Source organism: Chelonus insularis, unplaced genomic scaffold (assembly GCF_013357705.1).
Source record: "Chelonus insularis isolate UGA/USDA-ARS -01 unplaced genomic scaffold, ASM1335770v1 contig_160_pilon, whole genome shotgun sequence".
Lineage (NCBI taxonomy): Eukaryota > Metazoa > Arthropoda > Insecta > Hymenoptera > Braconidae > Chelonus > Chelonus insularis.
Genome location: NW_023276401.1, coordinates 290,816 through 309,865, shown reverse-complemented (window position 1 = coordinate 309,865; position 19,050 = coordinate 290,816). Strand labels below are relative to the sequence as shown.

Here is a 19,050-nt window from a genome sequence, read left to right as displayed (position 1 = left end):
AAACACGCGATACTTTCGAAGATTAAAATTTAAGAAATGATATGATGAATATATATATCTTGTGAATATTCTTATTATTCTATTTGGTGAACTTATATTTTGAATGATTGCGGAGAAAGCAAGAGAAAGTCTTCAAACTCTGGGATGTATAAATGAACGTGGGTCCAGAGATCGTAGTCATTTTGTGAAAGAAAGTTTTAGGTCCAGTGTTGTCACTATTTTTCTTTCATAATCATCTAAATTAATTTTTTAGAATCAATTTGAAGTTCAAACTTTTGAAATGAATATTCAGTTGCAAAGTGCTTATTAAAAAGTAGGCTGGTATTTCGAATTATTAATAATAATATAAAAATTTGATTACAGTGAGTGGATTAATTGTTAACGTGAATAAAAAAAAAATGGAAAATAAAGAGTTTGAAGAATTTGGAAAAGCAGCACTGGACTTAATTGTGAATTACAACGAAAGCTTAAGAAATCGAAATGTTCTGCCTGATGTAGAACCTGGATACTTGAGCAAGTTGATTCCTGGTGAAGCTCCAGAAAAAGGAGAATCCTGGCAGGAAGTGATTAAAGATATTGAACGCGTCATAATACCAGGAGTGAGTTTTGAATTTATTAATTATTTTTTATGTTTACGTCAATCGATCTTTTTAATAAGCTCGATAGAGATATGATTGCTGATCGAAAAATTTATTAATTAATAGTTTTCTCTGTCATTAAAGATCACCACTTTGTAAATCAAATTTTAATCTATTTGAAAGCTTATTTTAAATTAAATAATATCAATAAAAAAAAATGATTATTTTGATCTAGGTTACCCATTGGAATTCCCCACATTTTCATGCTTATTACCCAACTGCAAACTCCTATCCAGCGATAATAGGAGAGTTATTGAGCGCAGGAATCGGAGGTGTTGGTTTTTCTTGGATAGCATCACCAGCATGCACGGAGTTGGAAGTAGTAACTATGAACTGGTTAGGAAAAATGATGAATTTACCAAAAGAATTTTTAAACTGCAGTGAAGGACCTGGTGGAGGAGTCATACAGGTAATTATAATTTTTACTTCAATAAATTAGCAATATTAATGAGGACTCTGTTTTTAGACCTACATGCCAGTTCAGCAACTATTTTATTGAAGTATTTATTTAATTTTCCAGGGCTCAGCAAGTGAAGCAACTTTGGTGTGTTTACTGGCAGCCAAAGAACGAACAGTACGACGTATAAAAAGTCTTCATCCTGATATGGATGAAGGGCTAATTAAGTCAAAATTAGTTGCATACTCTTCAAGTAAGTCAAATATAACTTCAAAAAATTAATAAACAAAAAATCAAAGGTAGAAAACCATTAATATAAACAAGGAAAAAAACTAATTAATAAAAATATTTCAACTGTGATTAATTATTGAACATTGAAAACATTTGTTTGCAGATCAATCAAATTCCTCGGTAGAAAAAGCAGGATTATTAGGCTCGATGCCAATGAGACTATTGTCTGTCGACGAAAAATGTTCTCTCCGTGGTGCGACTTTGTTAGAAGCAATAAAAAAAGACCAAGAAGCTGGGTTAATTCCTTGCTATGTCGTTGCAACATTAGGGACTACCGGCACGTGTGCATTTGATAATTTAAATGAAATCGGTCCAATTTGTAATGAACATGATATATGGTTACATGTTGATGCAGCATATGCAGGTTTGTACGCACTAGGGTTATCAATTAAATTCAGTTATACTTACCTTTAAAATGGTTTCTTAATGATAGGCGCAGCTTTTGTATGTCCGGAATATCGTCACTTGATGTCCGGTATAAACCTCACTGATTCATTCAATTTTAATCCTCACAAATGGCTTCTCACCAACTTTGATTGCTCAGCTCTATGGTTTGTCGTAAATAATTCACCTGAACCTAATTATGCAGAATAAGATATTAATATTCTTTATTATTTATCCAGGGTAAAAAATTCTAGGAGCCTTATTGAAGCTTTTAATGTCGAGAGAATTTATTTGAATCATGATAAAGAGGGATTAGCACCAGACTATCGTGTAAGATTTCATACAATTAATTTTCAAACAACTTTATACAAAAATTTTGAGATAATTATTTGTCTTACCATAGTATGTTATACTCTGTATTTGCAGCACTGGCAGATTCCACTTGGCAGACGTTTTCGTGCTTTGAAACTTTGGTTTGTTTTGCGCTTATATGGAATTGAAGGTCTTCAAAAGCATATTCGTCACTCAATAAATCTCGCAGAGAAATTTGAATCTCTCGTAAAGTCCAATGAAAAGTTTGAAATCGTCACTGAAAGGTCAATGGGTCTAGTTTGTTTTAGAATGAAGGTAAATTTCCTACAAAATATTAATCGAATTAACAAAGGAATTCTAAGTTGACAAGTAAAATATAGGTACAATTGATACAATTGTCGTCAAACAATCAGAATTAGTTAAGCAAATTAATAATTGGATTTATAACTATCAATTCTTTGCTTTTATACTGATTAAAAGAAATATCTTTTAATAATAAATATTTATGCTTGATAAATTTACGTAAAAAAGTGGTATAGTTATTAATAGAGAATATTATTTCTTATCAATTTATGAAACTTGATCACGAATAACAATCATCATCAAATAAATTCAATTTGTTTTTACAGGGTGACAATGCACTCACTCGACAACTCTATGATCTTTTAATGTCAAGAAAACGAATTTACTTGACTGCTGCGACATATCAAGAAAAATTAATTATCCGTTTCGTTGTATGCAGTCGACTTTGCATTGAAGATGACATCGACTTTGCCTGGAACGAGATCACCAGCCAAGCAGAAGTTGTTTATGCTTTAACACATCAACAGGTCGATTGTACAGATAAACCTATACCTATTCCAGGAAAAAATTTAGGTACTATTACTGCAAGTATCGAAGATTTAATAATAAATGAAATCAAGATTTCTCAAAAAATAACATGAATACAACTTCTTAGATAAATAATTATGATTTATTCTACCGTGTTTATTGTTTTATTGTTACGAAGCATATTATCGATGTAGAAGAATTTTCTTGTAATCAGAATTAGTGAAATCAGTATATTTAACTCTTAATGATTATTAACTATTTGAAAAAATATGTTAAAAGATACTTTGTAAATAAATACTACGCAAATGAATAAATTTGAACAATAAAAACTATTTCAACGACCATTTCTTTGTTATCTTTTATTTCAAGTTTGACTCACTTGACTAACTGTATACTAACGACACATAGTTGAGAGTATAGTAACGATTAAAATCACGGTCGGTAATTAACAATTAATTTACCGATAAATGATAAAATAGTTTTAGACCATAGATGGCGTAACAATGTTATTTTTTTATGTTGGTAAACAGTTTTTGCCGACTGACTAAGAAATCGCAAAATGTTGCGATTGGTCAGAAAAATATTGCCTATTCCAATACACTCCGTAAATATTTACGTTTTATAATCAATAAATTAAAGAATCCTACAATTTTATTTATTCGTCCTATTTAGGTAATTAGTAATAAACAACAATGATATTCCATCGATTAGTAATAATGTAAGTAATTATGAAAACGTAATAAATAATTGAAAATAAACTAAATCAGATCGTCATCGACTTTCTGTCATTCGAGCTGTCACTGATATGAAAAATGTTTGGCTTCAGGAAATTTAATAAAAAATATTAACATCTCAAAATGTCTTAAATTAAATGTCAACTTAATCCTCAAAAAGATGAATATGTAAGTAAATGATAATCATTAAAACAGCCATCTAACCTCTTCGAAATAAATTCAACATACTTTTTATACAATGTAGTTTATGAAATTAATTTTATACCATTTTCAGCATTCGTTTACTAAATCACCAGGCTTAACTTTATTGATTAGATAAAAAAATGAGTGGTCAGTTAAATATCACAATAAGGTCTGAAGCTCGATTGGATGCGAAATGGTTAAAAACAGATTTACGACGTTTACTCTGCCGAGATGGGCTTGCGGAGCTTTGGAACGGAATGGTTCGAGATGGAGAAATAATAGGAAACTTCAGCGATGGTCTAGTGAATTCTGCTGGAGTTATAGCAAGAAAAGGTCTTTTTTTGATAATTCAAATTGAAATAACTTCCAAATACTAATATAAACACAATAAACAAACATAATTAATTTTAATTCTATGTTTTTTTTACACAGGTGACAGTGGTCATTATTATTGTAATTTAGACGTATTAACTTGTCCATGTTGTGATGGAATATGCGGTCCTCAGAGTGGCTGTAATTGTGTACCTTGTCAAAAATTAGATGAGGAAGAAGCAGCAAGAACAACAGCTTTAGTAGAAAAATTCGTACCAGCACAAAATACGATAGATTCATGGCTTTGGGGGTCCCAACTGTCATCAAGTGATTGGTTGAATTGCATAGAATCATTGATTAAAGAACAAACTACCTTATGTCACGAAGTTGCCAATAGTACCTTATCATCAATACGTTTGCGGCAACGAGTGGTAGTCGCACGTAGATATTTTACTGCCTTGTCACGCCACAAACCTCAGGAGAACAAAGAACCTATGACTGTATCAAAGACTGCAACAAAAATACAAAAAGTATCCAAGCCAAGTGAAAAAGCAGCCGTGGGTTTAGCGAGAGTTGGAACACGAGCTGCACTTAATTTTTCATTTGCTTATCTCCGAAGAGCATGGCGATCTGGTGAAGATATTGAATTCTGTAGTGAAATACTTTCTGAATCTCTAGAAACTCTTCAAGCATTACCTGAAGCGACTGTATTTGAAGAAAATAGTAGCTCTCAAGTGTGGCTAGAAGTTGTAGAAAAATCAGCCAAATTTTTACGTCAAGTAGTTAATGGTGATGTTACGGATAGATCTTGGTGTCCAGTTCCAGTATCCGACCAACATACAGCTCTCTGTCTTTTACTAGAATTAGTGATACAAAAAGGTACTCTGTCTGGTATTTTAGACTCAGTAATTTTACTTTTACATCTCAGTGGAAAAACGAAAAATCAAGATAATAGAGTCATACCACCAGGAAGTTCAGCACCACTAGTACCACTTCTTCGACGTCTCAATTCCATTCCAGCCCCAAAATCTCGTCGTGTAGATGATAATTTAACTCCAGGTCCTTGTGAAGTTCTTTTGAAATATTTAACACTCCCTGAAGATGATAAAGTTGCAATAGATTTACGAAAAGCTGCTGTTGTGATAATGTGCAATTTAAGTCGATTGGCTACTCCACATCTTCCTCCTTTAATTACTGACAGTTTGTCTAAAATCCAGTCTCAAACTTTTCAAGAAGTGTTAGTCTGGGGAGGAGTGAAATTTGGTAACGGGTCATCTCCATTTTACTGTGATGCTATTGCAGAGCTTGGAGTTAAACAACTTTGCTGTGCAGAACGTGCTTTAATGATTTTAACACAAAACGGTCAAGTTTATACCATGCATTATGGTTCAGAAACTCAATATCCTCAGAAAGTATCTGGCTTTACGAATGAAGTTATCAAAATGATTGCAACACATCCTGATGGAAGGCATTATATGGCATTAACTGAAGACGGAGTAACGTATTCATGGGGATGTGGAAATAGTGGAAGACTTGGCCATGGAGATACCAATTCTTACGATGACCCTCAAGTAATTAGAGTACTTGAAGATAAAAACGTTACATTCATAGCTTGTGGGAGTACTTATTCTGCTGCCATAACAGCTACAGGAGAACTTTACACCTGGGGAAGAGGAAATTATGGTAGACTAGGCCATGGAATCTGTGATGATATTTTAATACCAACGGTAGTAACTGCATTAAATGGCCATGTAGTTGTTTATGTTGCTTGCGGAACTGGAGATGCTCAGACCTTATGTGTAACAGCTTCAGGAATAGTTTTTTCTTGGGGAGATGGAGACTATGGAAAACTCGGTCGCGGTGGTTCAGATGGTTCTAATCTTCCTAAAATTGTTGATAAGCTTTTGGACATTGATGTAGTTAAAGTTTATTGTGGTGGACAATTTTCAGCAGCATTGACAGCCCAGGGAGAAGTTTATACGTGGGGCAGAGGAACTGCTTATCGTTTAGGACATGGAAACGAAGAGCACGTACGATATCCAAAATTGGTTGAAGGATTAAAAGGTAAAAAAGTGATAGAACTTGCTGTTGGTAGTGTACTCGTACTTGCATTGACTGAAGATCAACAAGTTTATGGCTGGGGAAGGAATGATTATGGACAGATCGATCCTAGTCTTGGTTTTACTAAGGTATCAGAACCTTGGTTGTGTAGTGCATTAACGGGAAAAAGTGTAATTGGAATAGCATGTGGACCAACTCAAAGCTTTGTTTGGTGTTTATCAACATGGTCTGTAGCATCGCGTATCGTTTTTGTTGTTGACGTGTGTGAAGAAACATTTAAATTACTTGACATACTACTTGCCAAGTCTTGTGAAGGACTACCAGGTACTCGACCACCAACTCAAGACCGTGAATGCCTTGCAGTAGCAACTTTAAATTTATTAAGACTACAACTTCATGCTATGATCTCACATGGAATTGATCCTAAATCGGTTGGACTCTGTTGCAGTAATTTATTGAACTCTTTGAAACAACGATGCGTTCATCTAGCAAGTGGTGTAGGAATTTTAGCTACTATTCAAGAAGCTGCTCAAGCAGTTCTTCAAACTGGTTGGAGTATTATGTTACCTACCGCTAACGAAAGAGCAAAAACTTTATCTGGTTTTTTGCCAAATTCTAACAGTGTTGAACAATTAAGTGCTAATAAAGGTCAACAATTTATGGCAGATTTATTAGTATCTAGTTTGATGGCTGATGGAGGATTAGAGCACGCTTTAAAAGCAGCTATTAAAGCAGAAGTTACAGATATATCAGATGAAAAAGAGATAATTGTTCCTTCAAATTCAACTTTAGCAAGCGAAACAAAACAAGCTAAGGAATTAAATTCAGAAAAATATAACATGACCATATCTCTTCTTCAACTGGTCAAACAACTGATTAGAAATGGCACTTGTATTACTCAGTCACAACTTCAAGCACTTCAACAAGGTAGAAGACAAGAAGAAGAAGATAAAAAAATGAGTAATTCACCAAGTTTAAATCTTCTTCTTCGATGGCAACGATTATTAATTGCACAATTATATCAATCCATCAGTATATCTAATTCCGAAGGTACACGAGACAATGAAATGATTGGAATAGAATCTCTGTTGAAAAAGTATACAATTCAAATATGTAACCATGTCACTGAAATTCTCCCTATGGCTAGCGAAATATCAGCAATTAATAATAAATATTTTATGGTAGTTGCGACTATTTTAAAAGGAGATATTGTGAATGTTCTATTACCTGAACTTATAGTTTGTTTGATTCTTCTTCAAATAGATTATTCTATGCTGCTACGAGATATGAACTGGATGACTGTCTTTGCACCAGTTTTGGATGTTTTAGATCAATTTAATCGTCTTGCTCCTACGATAGATAAAGAAGATGCAGATGATATGTCTTGGCCAGGAATAATTGCTCCTCAACAAGGAAACAAAGCTTCCAATGCTGAAGAACCATCACTGATCCGTTGGGCTGACTTAGAAAATCATAATCGTGATGGAGGGCATTGGATTGTCATCAATAATCATGTTTATGATGTTCAAGAATTTTGTCGTGAAGGTTCTTGCACTTTAGAGATGTTTCAGAGATATGCTGGAAGAAATATTCCTACTATCAATACCATAATTCCTCCTCATTTGAATACAGGAATGATGGATTCGTATTTTGTTGGATATTATTGTCAACCAGAACCTGACTCTACACAATTTCCTATCGAAGTTGTGGATGTTTGTTCATCTTTATTAGATATGGAACGTTCTCTGAGTTTTCTTCTTGGCCTTCACGCGCACAGAATGCGACAAAGTTTTGCATTGCTTCCAGCAGAAATAGAAGCACACCTTTGGCTAGATGCTAAATTTCTTCGTGGTGGTCTTCAAATTCTTCAACCACCGAATCCATATGAAGAAGAAAAAGGAGAAGCTCGAAGTACTCATTCCACGCCTGCAAATTCACCAACAGAGCCTGTAGTTCCTATTTCGAGTAAAGATAAATTACAAAAAGTATCTGATGATCGAGTAAGTGCTTTTATTCAAGCTCTTGCTGAAACTCACAAAACTAATACCTATGTCCAAACATTTTTGACAATGGTAGATAAGTATAGCAAAGCAAATAATTTACTTTCCCATGTTGATTTTTGTGGAGATCATCCTGTAGAGGAAGTAGGTCGACTTCTTATGGCTGTAATAATAAAACATCTTGCTCTTGGGCATCAAACGATTATGTTAGTTGATCAAGAGCTAGCTGATGGTAATGCAAAACTAACCAGACCTTTAGGAGATATGGTAAAAACAATTCATCAAACGAAATGGAATTTAATAAAAACTAGACAATTACAAAATCGAAGTTACAAAGAAGTTTGTGCTCCTGTTCAAGACAAATGTCGATTTTTACTTTATGAAGTTAGACCAGCAACTAGTTATGAAGTTAAAGGGTATCAGAACTTGAAATTATTATATACAATACCAAAATTTAAAAAAGTAGTGCACAGTGTTATTACAGATATCAAGAAAAACAAAGAAACATCAGGTAAACTTGAAGACATAGTAAATACTTCTATTCAAAATACGAAAGGCAGAAGAAAATCTGAAGACTGTTCTACACCAAAAGAAGCTACTACACCAATCACAGTTATGCCTGAAAAATTGGAAGATAATCAGAGTAAAATGAATATCCTTCTTCAGTCGATAGAAAAAATGGAAAGTAAAACATTAGTTATTGATCCTCATGAATTAATGACTGATATAATTAATTTTGCCATCTCTGAAGAAGGTGGAGATGTAGAAAACCTCCGTCGAGCAATGTATTGTCAAATTCAGCGAGTAAAAATGCGAGAAAAAGGAATTAAAATGATCAAAAAATTGTTAACAAAAGATTATTTAATTACTTCTGTCAAATATTCATTATTAAATGGTTGGCTCGGTCTTATACCTGATAATACTCAATTATCAAGAAGAATAACTCATTGTTTAAATGACATTCAGCTTGTTACACCATACCAAAAAGCAAAAGTACTCTTGGCTGAAGCTGAAGTGACATCTTGGGCAGTTCAAGCACTCAGAGCTTATGTAATTCAAGCTGAATTACCTAGCAAAGAAAAAGTAAGTGGAAAGAGTAGTTTAAATCAAGGTACTTATACCTGGTTGAGAAAGTTACCACGTGCAAGATTTTTATTAGCCATTCTTGGTATGTTAACAAATCATCATTATGCAAATGAAATAGGACTCTTAATTAATTCCGGCTTATTGTCAAATATTTTAACACTACTTCGACAAATAGGGCCTTCAGCTAAAAATGAAACTGTCAGAGTACCAGAAACTACAGCTATTTATGAAGACTCAGTGCAAAAAAATGAACCTCATACAGTTCAGTTAAGTGGACCAGAACTCGCAGCTTTAATGAAAATTGGTACTAGAGTAGTTCGAGGTGTAGATTGGAAATGGGGAGAACAAGATGGTACTCCTCCAGGTGAAGGAAAAGTTATTGGAGAGCTTGGAGAAGATGGTTGGATTAGAGTACAATGGGATAATGGAACAACGAATTCATATCGAATGGGAAAAGAAGGAAAATATGATTTAAAACTTGCTGAACCGCCTATTCCACTTGAAAATGACTCTGATGATGAATCTCCAATTGATACGAATAAATCAAACGAAGGAAGTAAAAAAGAAATTCACCCCACTACTTATTTAAAAAGTGCATCGACGAATTTGTTAAAAATTCTACTTTTATCATGTGGACTTAACGCCGATGGTATTCAAAAATCTGCTGTAACAATTCTTTCATCTATTCTTCGAGGAATAATTTCATTAGCTAATAAAAATGATTCGAGTATTGCTACTCAATTAGCTCGAGAACATCATGAAACATGGGCAACTCTTGGCCTATTGAAAACTATCGCAAATTTTCCATCTCTATGTCGAGCTCTCAGTACACCAGCATGGATCGATTTTCTTCTGAGTTTGATTGCTGATGAACTGGAAGTCAATTTATGTAAACAAATTATGGCGATTAGACTTTTATCAGCTGTATTGAGCTCCTGGTCATCTAATAGCCCTGAAATGACTCCATTTTTAGAGAAAGTATTTAAATTATTGGGACAAATTGCATTGAGTTGTGAAGCTGGTGTTACTGGAGAGCTGCATAGTAATAAATGCAGAGTGTCTATGACCGCATCTCATAGTTCGACATTGGCTGAAGAATTAATAGCTTTAATAAGACATTTACATTCTCTTCCAGGATGGAGTGATGCATTAAATTCATATTTAATGGAAAAAATGTCCTTAGCTGCAGATTTGTTAACAGATGGACCACTATTTCACATACAAATGAATGAAAATGGTGGAGAAAATAGTACGTTAATTCAACAGACTGTGATGGCTACTTTAATTGTTATTGGTGGTTTAGATAGTAGACCTAGAATTGGTGGTATTGTTGAAGTTGATGGAGAAATAGCGACTATATGTAAATTTACTCCTCACTCAAAGATAGTTGTGCAATTACGTGATACTGGAGTGAAGAAAAAAGTTCTCTTTAATACAATTGTGAATATTCCACAAAAATTTTATTTAGATAGAATGACAATGACTGAATCTCTATTATTTGCGTGGGCGAATTTATTACTTGGTCATTATAATATGGACAGAAGACCCGGAGGAATGCCAGTGATTGCTGGAGTTGTTAATTCATCAATTCTACGAACTCAACAAGAACATTTAGCAGCTTTAAATGCTGGAAAAGCGTTATTAGGATATCAAACGATTCTCCGACAAGTTTTAAAATGTGCTGTAGCAGCAGGAGATGATGAAAGAAGAATTTTATTTCAAGAAATACTCACTAGAGCAGTAAAACCACAACCTTTAAAACCAATTTTTAAGAGAGATGAGTTAGAAGCTGCTGCTTTAGCTGTATCTCAATATTTAGCATCAGAATTACGTCACATTCCTATTCATAGATCTGGTTTAATATCAGAACCAACAACTCCGACATCAGATTGCTCTTTAGCATCATTAACGTCTAGTCAAAAGAGATATTGTAGAAGCAGTGGAAAGAAATCCATCACTAGTCCTCTAGTCACTCAATTAACAGAAATGGGCTTTCCTAAAAAGAGTGTCAAATATGTCATAAAAAATTTAAGCGTCACTGAAGGCAATATTACACCAGAAACTGTTGTAGCTTGGCTGATTGAGAAAGCGGATACAGCTTTTACTGAAATGGATGCTTTATCAAGTTCTGAAACTAGTTCAGAATCTGAAGAATCTTCAAGTGAAGAATTAGATGATTTATCATCAATCCATGATGTCTTAACACCTACTTATATGAAAAGATCTGATTTCTTATCTTTTGATGAATATGCCATTTATGTCAGAGATAATATCGCCCCTGGAATGTTGGTTAGATGTTGTAAAAGCTATGAAAAAGTGGAGTTTGGAGATATTGGTCGAGTTGTTAAAATAGACCCTGAAGGTCTTCATGATTTAAATGTCCAAGTTGCTTGGCAGCATAAAGATGGTACATATTGGGTACGATTCATTCATATTGAACTTCTTGGACACTCTCCAATTCCTGCTCTTAAAATTGGAGATAAAGTAAAGGTTAAATCATCAGTTGCTGTTCCAAAATATAAATGGGCTTCAGTGAATCAATCCAGTGTTGGTATTTTAACTGGATTCATTAATAATGGTAAAGATGTTTCTGTTGATTTTCCTGAATACAGTAACTGGATTGGATGTATAGAAGAAATGGAACGAGTACCATCATGCCATCATGCAGTTTCTTGTAATGCATGTCATTTATCTCCAATATCTGGCCCAAGATTTAAATGTAAAGTTTGTGAGAATTATAATCTCTGTGAAAATTGTTTTTATACTAAACGATCACATCGTCATGGCTTCAATAGAATTACTGAGCCTGGATCTGCAGCAGTTTATGCTGGAAGACCTGGAAGATATAACAGACAAGATATCACAAAATCTCCTTTGATTGAAGATTGGTCCAAGTGTATTAGAACGTTGAGTGTATCTTCGAGAGAAAATTGGGCTACAAGGTTAATTGATGGATCAGGAAAATATTGGCAAAGTAATGGATCAACAGGTAAACATTGGATTCGTTTAGAAATGATGCCTAGCATTCTTATTGATTCATTAAAGATAACAGTAAATCCATCAGATGGAAGCTATATGCCATCGTTAATAGCAGTTAATGCTGGAGATTCTTTTAGTAGTCTCTTAGAACTCGCTACAATTCCTGTAAAAAATACTGATGAAGAAATTACTCTGCTACAAGACATGCGAGAATATTACCCTTGCATTGAAATCGCTATAAAACAATGCAGAAATGGAGGAATAGACTGTAGGATCCGTAATCTTCAAATTGTTGGAAGAAAAAAATTATTTGAAAATCAATTAGCAACATCTGTGTCATTTTTAGCATCTGATTGGGAAGCTGTGCAAGAGCAAATGACTGCTCAAAGAATCGGAGATGGTCCTCAACACTCGGCTGTTTATGTTTGGGGTCTCAATGATAAAGATCAATTAGGAGGATTGAAGGGATCAAAGATTCAACTCCCAGTCTATAGTGAAGTTTTATCTAAATTAAAACCAGTATATATAGCTGGTGGAAGCAAAACTCTGTTTATTGTTACTCAAGAAGGCAAACTCTATGCTTGTGGAGAAGGATCACATGGTAGACTTGGACTTGGAAACAACAATAATGTTTGTGAACCAAAACAAATTCCATTCTTAAGTCAATATATAATTAAAAAGGTAGCTGTACATTCAGGAGCAACTCATGCATTGGCTTTGACTCAAGATAGTAAAGTATTTTCTTGGGGAGATGGAGAAGATGGTAAACTAGGACATGGTAACCGTGTATCTTTAGACAAACCTCGTTTAATTGAAGCTTTAAGATCTAAACGTATTAAAGACATTGCATGTGGTTCAGGACACTCAGCAGCTATTTCTAGCAATGGAGAGCTTTATACTTGGGGACTAGGAGAATATGGACGTCTAGGACATGGTGATACGGTTACTCAACTGAAACCCAAGCTAGTCGAAGCTTTAGTTGGTCAAAGAGTTGTCCAAGTCGCATGTGGCAGTAAAGATGCACAAACATTAGCTCTCACTGAGGATGGATCTGTGTATTCATGGGGAGATGGAGATTTTGGTAAACTCGGAAGAGGTAAAGGCGGTGGTTGCTGTACTCCTTTATTAATTGATAGATTAAATGGATTAGGTGTTGTTCAAATAGAATGTGGAGCACAATTTTCATTAGCTTTAACAAAATATGGAGAAGTTTGGACCTGGGGAAAAGGTGAATATTTTCGACTAGGACACGGGGATGTTGATCATGTGCGAGAACCAACAGTTGTTGAAGGTCTCAGAGGAAAAAAAATAGTTCATGTGGCAGTTGGAGCACTTCATTGTCTCGCAGTAACAGACACAGGTCAGGTGTATGCTTGGGGAGATAATGATCATGGTCAGCAAGGAAATGGTTCGACAGTATGTAATCGGAAACCGTCTTTAGTTCATGGATTAGATGATATAAAAATTAATAGAGTAGCTTGTGGATCGAGTCACAGTGTCGCTTGGATTTTAACTAACCAACCTTCACCAAATAATCAAGATCCTGTGACCTTTCCTACTGCTAAAGATCCTCTTGGTCAAGCATCTCTAGGATTCATTGAAACTTCAGAATCAACGACGGCAACACCAGATAAAAGTGCCAGGCCATCTTTATCAAGTATTATTTTATCTTTAGAGAGTAATGTTGCTAAACAACAAGCTCTTCAACATGTCATCAATGCTTTATATATTATACAAGCTAGAGCTGCAATAGTTACTTCCTTAAGAAGTCATACAACTTTAACGTCCGCTGAAAAATCTCCTCAACCTGATTCTCCATCAGAAGGAACGATGAGTAGCAGTGTAGGTCATACAGTTTATCAAAATGTCGGAGAAATTGCCCAAGGTGGTGGAGAAGCTCCAGCAAATGCTTCTGAAGTATCAACATTAGGTGGAAGCCCTAGAGCTACTCCAGCTCTTGAAGATTTTCCAGTATCTATCTTCCCATCAATGTCAAGTTCTGCAAGTTTATCTTCCAGAGCTTCAAAGATGTCTACAAGTGCAATGAGTGTTATTGCTGCTACTTTAACGTCTAATGCTCAAGTTGTTGGAGAAGGAGGAACAATAGAAAATGGTTTAGATGAATTTACTTCAACATTAACAGAAGATGATGCTAGAATGCTTGTGGATCTTCTTAAATTAGCTGTGGCCAATCGAGTCAATGATGGAGCTAAAGAAATCATTTCATCAGTTCTTATATCTCTAGCTAAATCGAATTCTCATATTAAAAATATGTTGCTTGAACTTTGTGTGACAGAACTTGAAGATACTGCAGCAAATTCTAATTGTATTAGTAAAACACCACAACCAGTAGTTCAAGAAACTCCACATCCTTACTTTGATGACACAACATTAACTGGTCATGTCAAAATTCCAGGAGCAGAAGCATTAAGAGTTGAGTTTGATCGTCAATGCTCAACAGAACGTAGACATGATCCACTAACAATAATGGATGGAGCAGGACGAGTAGTAGCAGTAAAATCTGGCCGAGAATGGTGCGAATGGGAAGCAGAAATAAAAATTCAAGGTGATGAATTATTTTGGAGATTTTCTTCTGATAGCTCAGTTAATGGTTGGGGCTGGAGATTTACAGTTCATCCAATTGTGGCTATTCTCGCTCCTCATGAATTAGGATCTGATCGTGCTGTCTTGACACAGCCATCAATAATCTTAGCTGAATGTCTTTTAAATAATAGTTTATTAAATTCTGATAAAAATATTGTCACAAGATTAGCAGCAACTTTAGCACAATATAATCAATTAAGTTTACTTACTCCTCAACAAAGGATGTGGGCATTAAAGAAGCTTCAAATAGTATATTTAACACATTTGAATGGACCAGGAATAAGAGCAGATGCTGCTTTATCATCACTCTTGAGCTCTCTTCCACAAGCTTTATTACGACAGTATGAATATGAAGATCCAGCAGTACGAGGAGGAAAGCAATTAATGTACAGTGACTTCTTTAAAGTTTTAGTAGCACTAGCTTGTGATGTAGAATTAGATTCAATGCCTTGTTGTTCAGAAAAACATAAATGGTCATGGTTTAAAGGATATTGTCTTGCAGCTCGAGTAGCAAAATCTCTGATCAATAGAACACCACTACCAAAATCATTTTGTACTGAAGTAACAAAAGGAATTATTGAAATGACGACTGATGCAGATGAAGGATCAAAAGATCATGAAAATCATGAGCTCTTTAAACGAGAACATGATGAACAACTTCTACTTTGGGTCAACAGAAGACCTGAAGATTGGACACTATCTTGGGATGGATCTGGTGCAATTTATGGATGGGGACACAATCATCGTGGACAATTGGGTGGTTTAGAAGGGGCAAGAATTAAATTACCATCACCATGTGAAAGTTTATCTGCTTTAAGACCTGTTCAGCTTGCAGGAGGAGAACAGACTTTGTTTGCAGTCACTGCTGATGGAAAAGTTTACGCTACAGGAAATGGATTAACAGGAAGACTTGGTATTGGTGGAACAGCTTCTGTTATGGTTCCTACGCTTTTAGAATCAATTCAACATGTATTTATTAAAAAAATAGCTGTAAATTCTGGTGGAAAACATTGTTTAGCATTGTCATCTGAAGGCCATGTGTATTCATGGGGAGAAGGTGTTGACGGGAAATTAGGACATGGTGATGGAATAACTTATGAACGTCCTAAACTGATTGAAGCTTTATTGGGCATCGAAATCATCGACATAGCTTGTGGAGGACATCATAGTGCTGCTATAAGTAGTACTGGGCTCCTGTACACTTGGGGAAAAGGAACATATGGTCGACTAGGCCATGGAGACAGTACTGGTCAATCGAAGCCTAAAGTTGTTGCCGCTCTTCAGGATTATAAAGTTGTTGATGTTGCTTGTGGTAGTGGAGATGCCCAAACTCTTTGTGTAACTGATGACGATAATGTTTGGAGCTGGGGAGATGGTGATTATGGAAAATTAGGACGAGGAGGAAGTGATGGTTGTCAAATCCCTATGAAAATAGAATATCTCGCAGGATTGGGAGTAATTAAAGTTGAATGTGGAAGTCAATTTTCGGTTGCATTGACCAGATCTGGTGCTGTTTATACTTGGGGTAAAGGAGATTATCATAGATTAGGACATGGAAATGATGATCACGTAAGAAGACCAAAAAAAGTCGCAGCTCTTCAAGGAAAAAAAATAATATCCATTGCGACAGGCTCTCTGCATTGTGTCGCATGTTCAGATAAAGGAGAAGTATTTACCTGGGGTGATAATGATGAAGGACAATTAGGAGATGGTACAACTAGTGCTTTACAAAGACCAAGACTTGTCTATGCACTTCAAGGTAAGAAAATTACTCGTGTAGCGTGTGGAAGTGCCCATACTCTTGCTTGGAGTACTAGTAAAGCTACTCCTAGTCGACTGCCAGCATCTACACCAATGGAGTATGATTTATTAAAAGATTTTCCTCCGTCAGTACTCCACAATCGTTTAGTTCTTCTTCATTATTTTGCTGAGCTTCTCTATCCATCTCTTATGATGTTCCCGATATCAGGATCGAATGGACTAAATAAATTAGCACCAATGTTAGTTTATAGCATCAAAGAAGCAACATTCAGAAAAGTGGTTCAAGCTACAATGATCAGAGATCGTCAGCATGGTCCGGTAATTGAATTAAATAGAATTCAAGTAAAAAGAGCAAGAAGCAAAGGAGGATTAGCAGGTCCTGATGGAATAAAATCAGTTTTTGGACAGATGGTATCTAAAATGTCTCTATTAACTCAAGATGTTCTCTTCTTGCCTCACAGAGTTTGGAAAGTTAAATTCGTTGGAGAAAGTGTTGACGATTGTGGAGGAGGTTATAGTGAAAGTATTGCTGAAATGTGTGATGAATTGCAAAATGGATCACTTCCTCTATTTATTCCAACACCAAATGGACGAGATGACAATGGAACCAATCGTGATTGTTTCTTATTAAATCCAACAGCAAAATCATCTCTACATATAAATATGTTCCAATTTTTGGGAATTTTGATGGGAATTGCTATTAGAACTGGCAGTCCATTAAGTTTAAATTTAGCAGAACCTGTCTGGAAACAACTCGCAGGTATACCATTAACACCTGCTGATTTGACTGAAGTTGATCGAGACTATGTCCCTGGATTATTATGCATTCGAGACATGGATCCTGATGAAAAAGTCTTCCAGACATTGGAAATGCCTTTTTCAACTCCTTCAGCATATGGTCATGATGTTCCATTGTCCAGCAAATACAAAAAAATCACGCCTGAAAATAGATACGAATATGTTAAGCTTGCACTCAATTATCGATTGCACGAATTTGATGCACAAATTGCTGCTGTTCGAGAAGGAATGTCTAAAGTAATTCCAGTTCCTCTATTGGCATTATTCAGTGGTGCAGAGTTGGAAACAATGGTCTGTGGTAGTCCAGATATTCCTTTAGGGCTTTTGAAATCAGTTGCAACGTATAAAGGTGTTGAAGCAACATCAAGTCTTGTTCAATGGTTCTGGGAAGTCATGGAAGAATTTTCTAATCAAGAAAGATCCTTATTTTTGAGATTTGTTTGGGGACGAACTCGATTACCTCGTACTATTCCAGATTTCAGAGGTCGAGATTTTGTTCTTCAGGTAAAGTTAAAAATGCTTTTATTAATTTTATATCAAATAATAAATAATTTTGACTCATTTTGAATTAGATAATTAAAACTTGTATTACTTTTTAGGTGATGGACAAGTATAATCCACCGGATCACTTTTTGCCAGAAAGCTACACATGTTTTTTCTTGTTAAAAATGCCTAGATACTCATGTAAAGCAGTACTCCGACAAAAACTAAAATACGCTATTCATTTTTGCAAGAGCATTGACACGGATGAATACGCTAGAGTTCAAGCTGCAACTAATTCTGATACGGATGATGATGACAGCTTAGCTAGCGAAGAGCATACGTCCCTTTAGATAGATTGATGGTTGTATGAAATAACGCTTTCGATGTGAAGCACTGCTTAACAGGGATATACTTCTCAGAGAAATTATTTTTTTTAATCAGTATTTAAAAAATCGAAACACACCACGTAATAACATCATTGCTTTTAGATCACACTTTAGAAAACGTAGTTACAAAATATATAAAGCGATTAACGACGAAGCATTATTAATTTTGAATATGCTTTGCTCTGATTTATTTATTTTTTTGCATAAATAAGTCATTATTTCAGGTCTTTATATCGCTTACACATAATTAACAGATACTGACCGGTTGTTATTTTACTAGCCAATTGTATGAAAGATAAACAACGTGAGAAAAATGTCAATAAAAATAAATAAGTAGTTATTATGAATTTTTTTGTATGACTGCTAATGTGAATTTGTTATTTTATTGAAATCATGAATTTGTTAATACTTTTTTGTTCCTTAGATAGAAACTATTTTCCAATTGTCAATAAGTACTCTGTAAAGTTTTGTTTATACAATTTTTCTTACAACTGTGAAGATTTATAAATTATTAAATTAAATAATTAAATAATAATATTAATAATACTAAAAAAATATAGTTAATAATACCTATGCATAGTTTTAATGATAATTAAAAATAAAATAAAGAATTCTATATATATATTATTGAATGTTTTAATTTATAATTATATTATTTTATTTTTTTAAACATCTAACTTGGCCACAAAATTTTTTATACTAAAAAACCCAACTCGTTATTTACATTTCAAGGTCGACTTGTTTTCTGCGAGGTCTTTGACTGAGATTTTTATGAAATTCAATCGTTTGTTCAACGCTAACTAGTCAGGA

At 34.7% G+C, this 19,050-nt stretch overlaps 2 protein-coding genes across 3 annotated transcripts; both read left to right on the top strand.

Moving 5' to 3' along the window:
• Positions 1-369: 369 nt before the first annotated feature.
• On the top strand, positions 370-2,966 carry LOC118064057 (aromatic-L-amino-acid decarboxylase-like). Its single transcript, XM_035078431.1, has 8 exons — positions 370-599; positions 814-1,047; positions 1,159-1,288; positions 1,430-1,690; positions 1,760-1,877; positions 1,950-2,040; positions 2,137-2,337; positions 2,652-2,966. The coding sequence occupies exons 1-8, from the start codon at positions 399-401 to the stop codon at positions 2,964-2,966; spliced, it is 1,551 nt and encodes a 516-aa protein (XP_034934322.1). The 5' UTR covers positions 370-398.
• A 464-nt stretch (positions 2,967-3,430) lies between these two features.
• HERC2 (E3 ubiquitin-protein ligase HERC2) lies at positions 3,431-18,730 on the top strand. Of its 2 annotated transcripts, none has more exons than XM_035078558.1 (5): positions 3,431-3,571; positions 3,680-3,755; positions 3,862-4,103; positions 4,203-17,875; positions 17,971-18,730. In XM_035078558.1, the coding sequence occupies exons 3-5, from the start codon at positions 3,911-3,913 to the stop codon at positions 18,202-18,204; spliced, it is 14,100 nt and encodes a 4,699-aa protein (XP_034934449.1). In that variant the 5' UTR covers positions 3,431-3,571; positions 3,680-3,755; positions 3,862-3,910; the 3' UTR covers positions 18,205-18,730. The 2 variants fall into 2 exon arrangements, with proteins under 2 accessions (XP_034934449.1, XP_034934450.1); XM_035078559.1 differs by having other exon boundaries at positions 3,482-3,525; positions 3,621-3,755.
• The last annotated feature ends 320 nt before the right edge of the window (positions 18,731-19,050 follow it).

Excerpts from the sequence above, each read along its gene's own strand:
- LOC118064057 (XM_035078431.1), top strand. The coding sequence starts at position 399 with ATGGAAAATAAAGAGTTTGAAGAATTTGGAAAAGCAGCACTGGACTTA. Across the intron at positions 1,048-1,158 it reads CTGGTGGAGGAGTCATACAG|GGCTCAGCAAGTGAAGCAAC; the intron begins GTAATTATAATT and ends TTAATTTTCCAG. Across the intron at positions 2,338-2,651 it reads TAGTTTGTTTTAGAATGAAG|GGTGACAATGCACTCACTCG; the intron begins GTAAATTTCCTA and ends TTGTTTTTACAG.
- HERC2 (XM_035078558.1), top strand. The coding sequence starts at position 3,911 with ATGAGTGGTCAGTTAAATATCACAATAAGGTCTGAAGCTCGATTGGAT. Across the intron at positions 4,104-4,202 it reads TGGAGTTATAGCAAGAAAAG|GTGACAGTGGTCATTATTAT; the intron begins GTCTTTTTTTGA and ends TTTTTTACACAG. Across the intron at positions 17,876-17,970 it reads GTCGAGATTTTGTTCTTCAG|GTGATGGACAAGTATAATCC; the intron begins GTAAAGTTAAAA and ends ATTACTTTTTAG.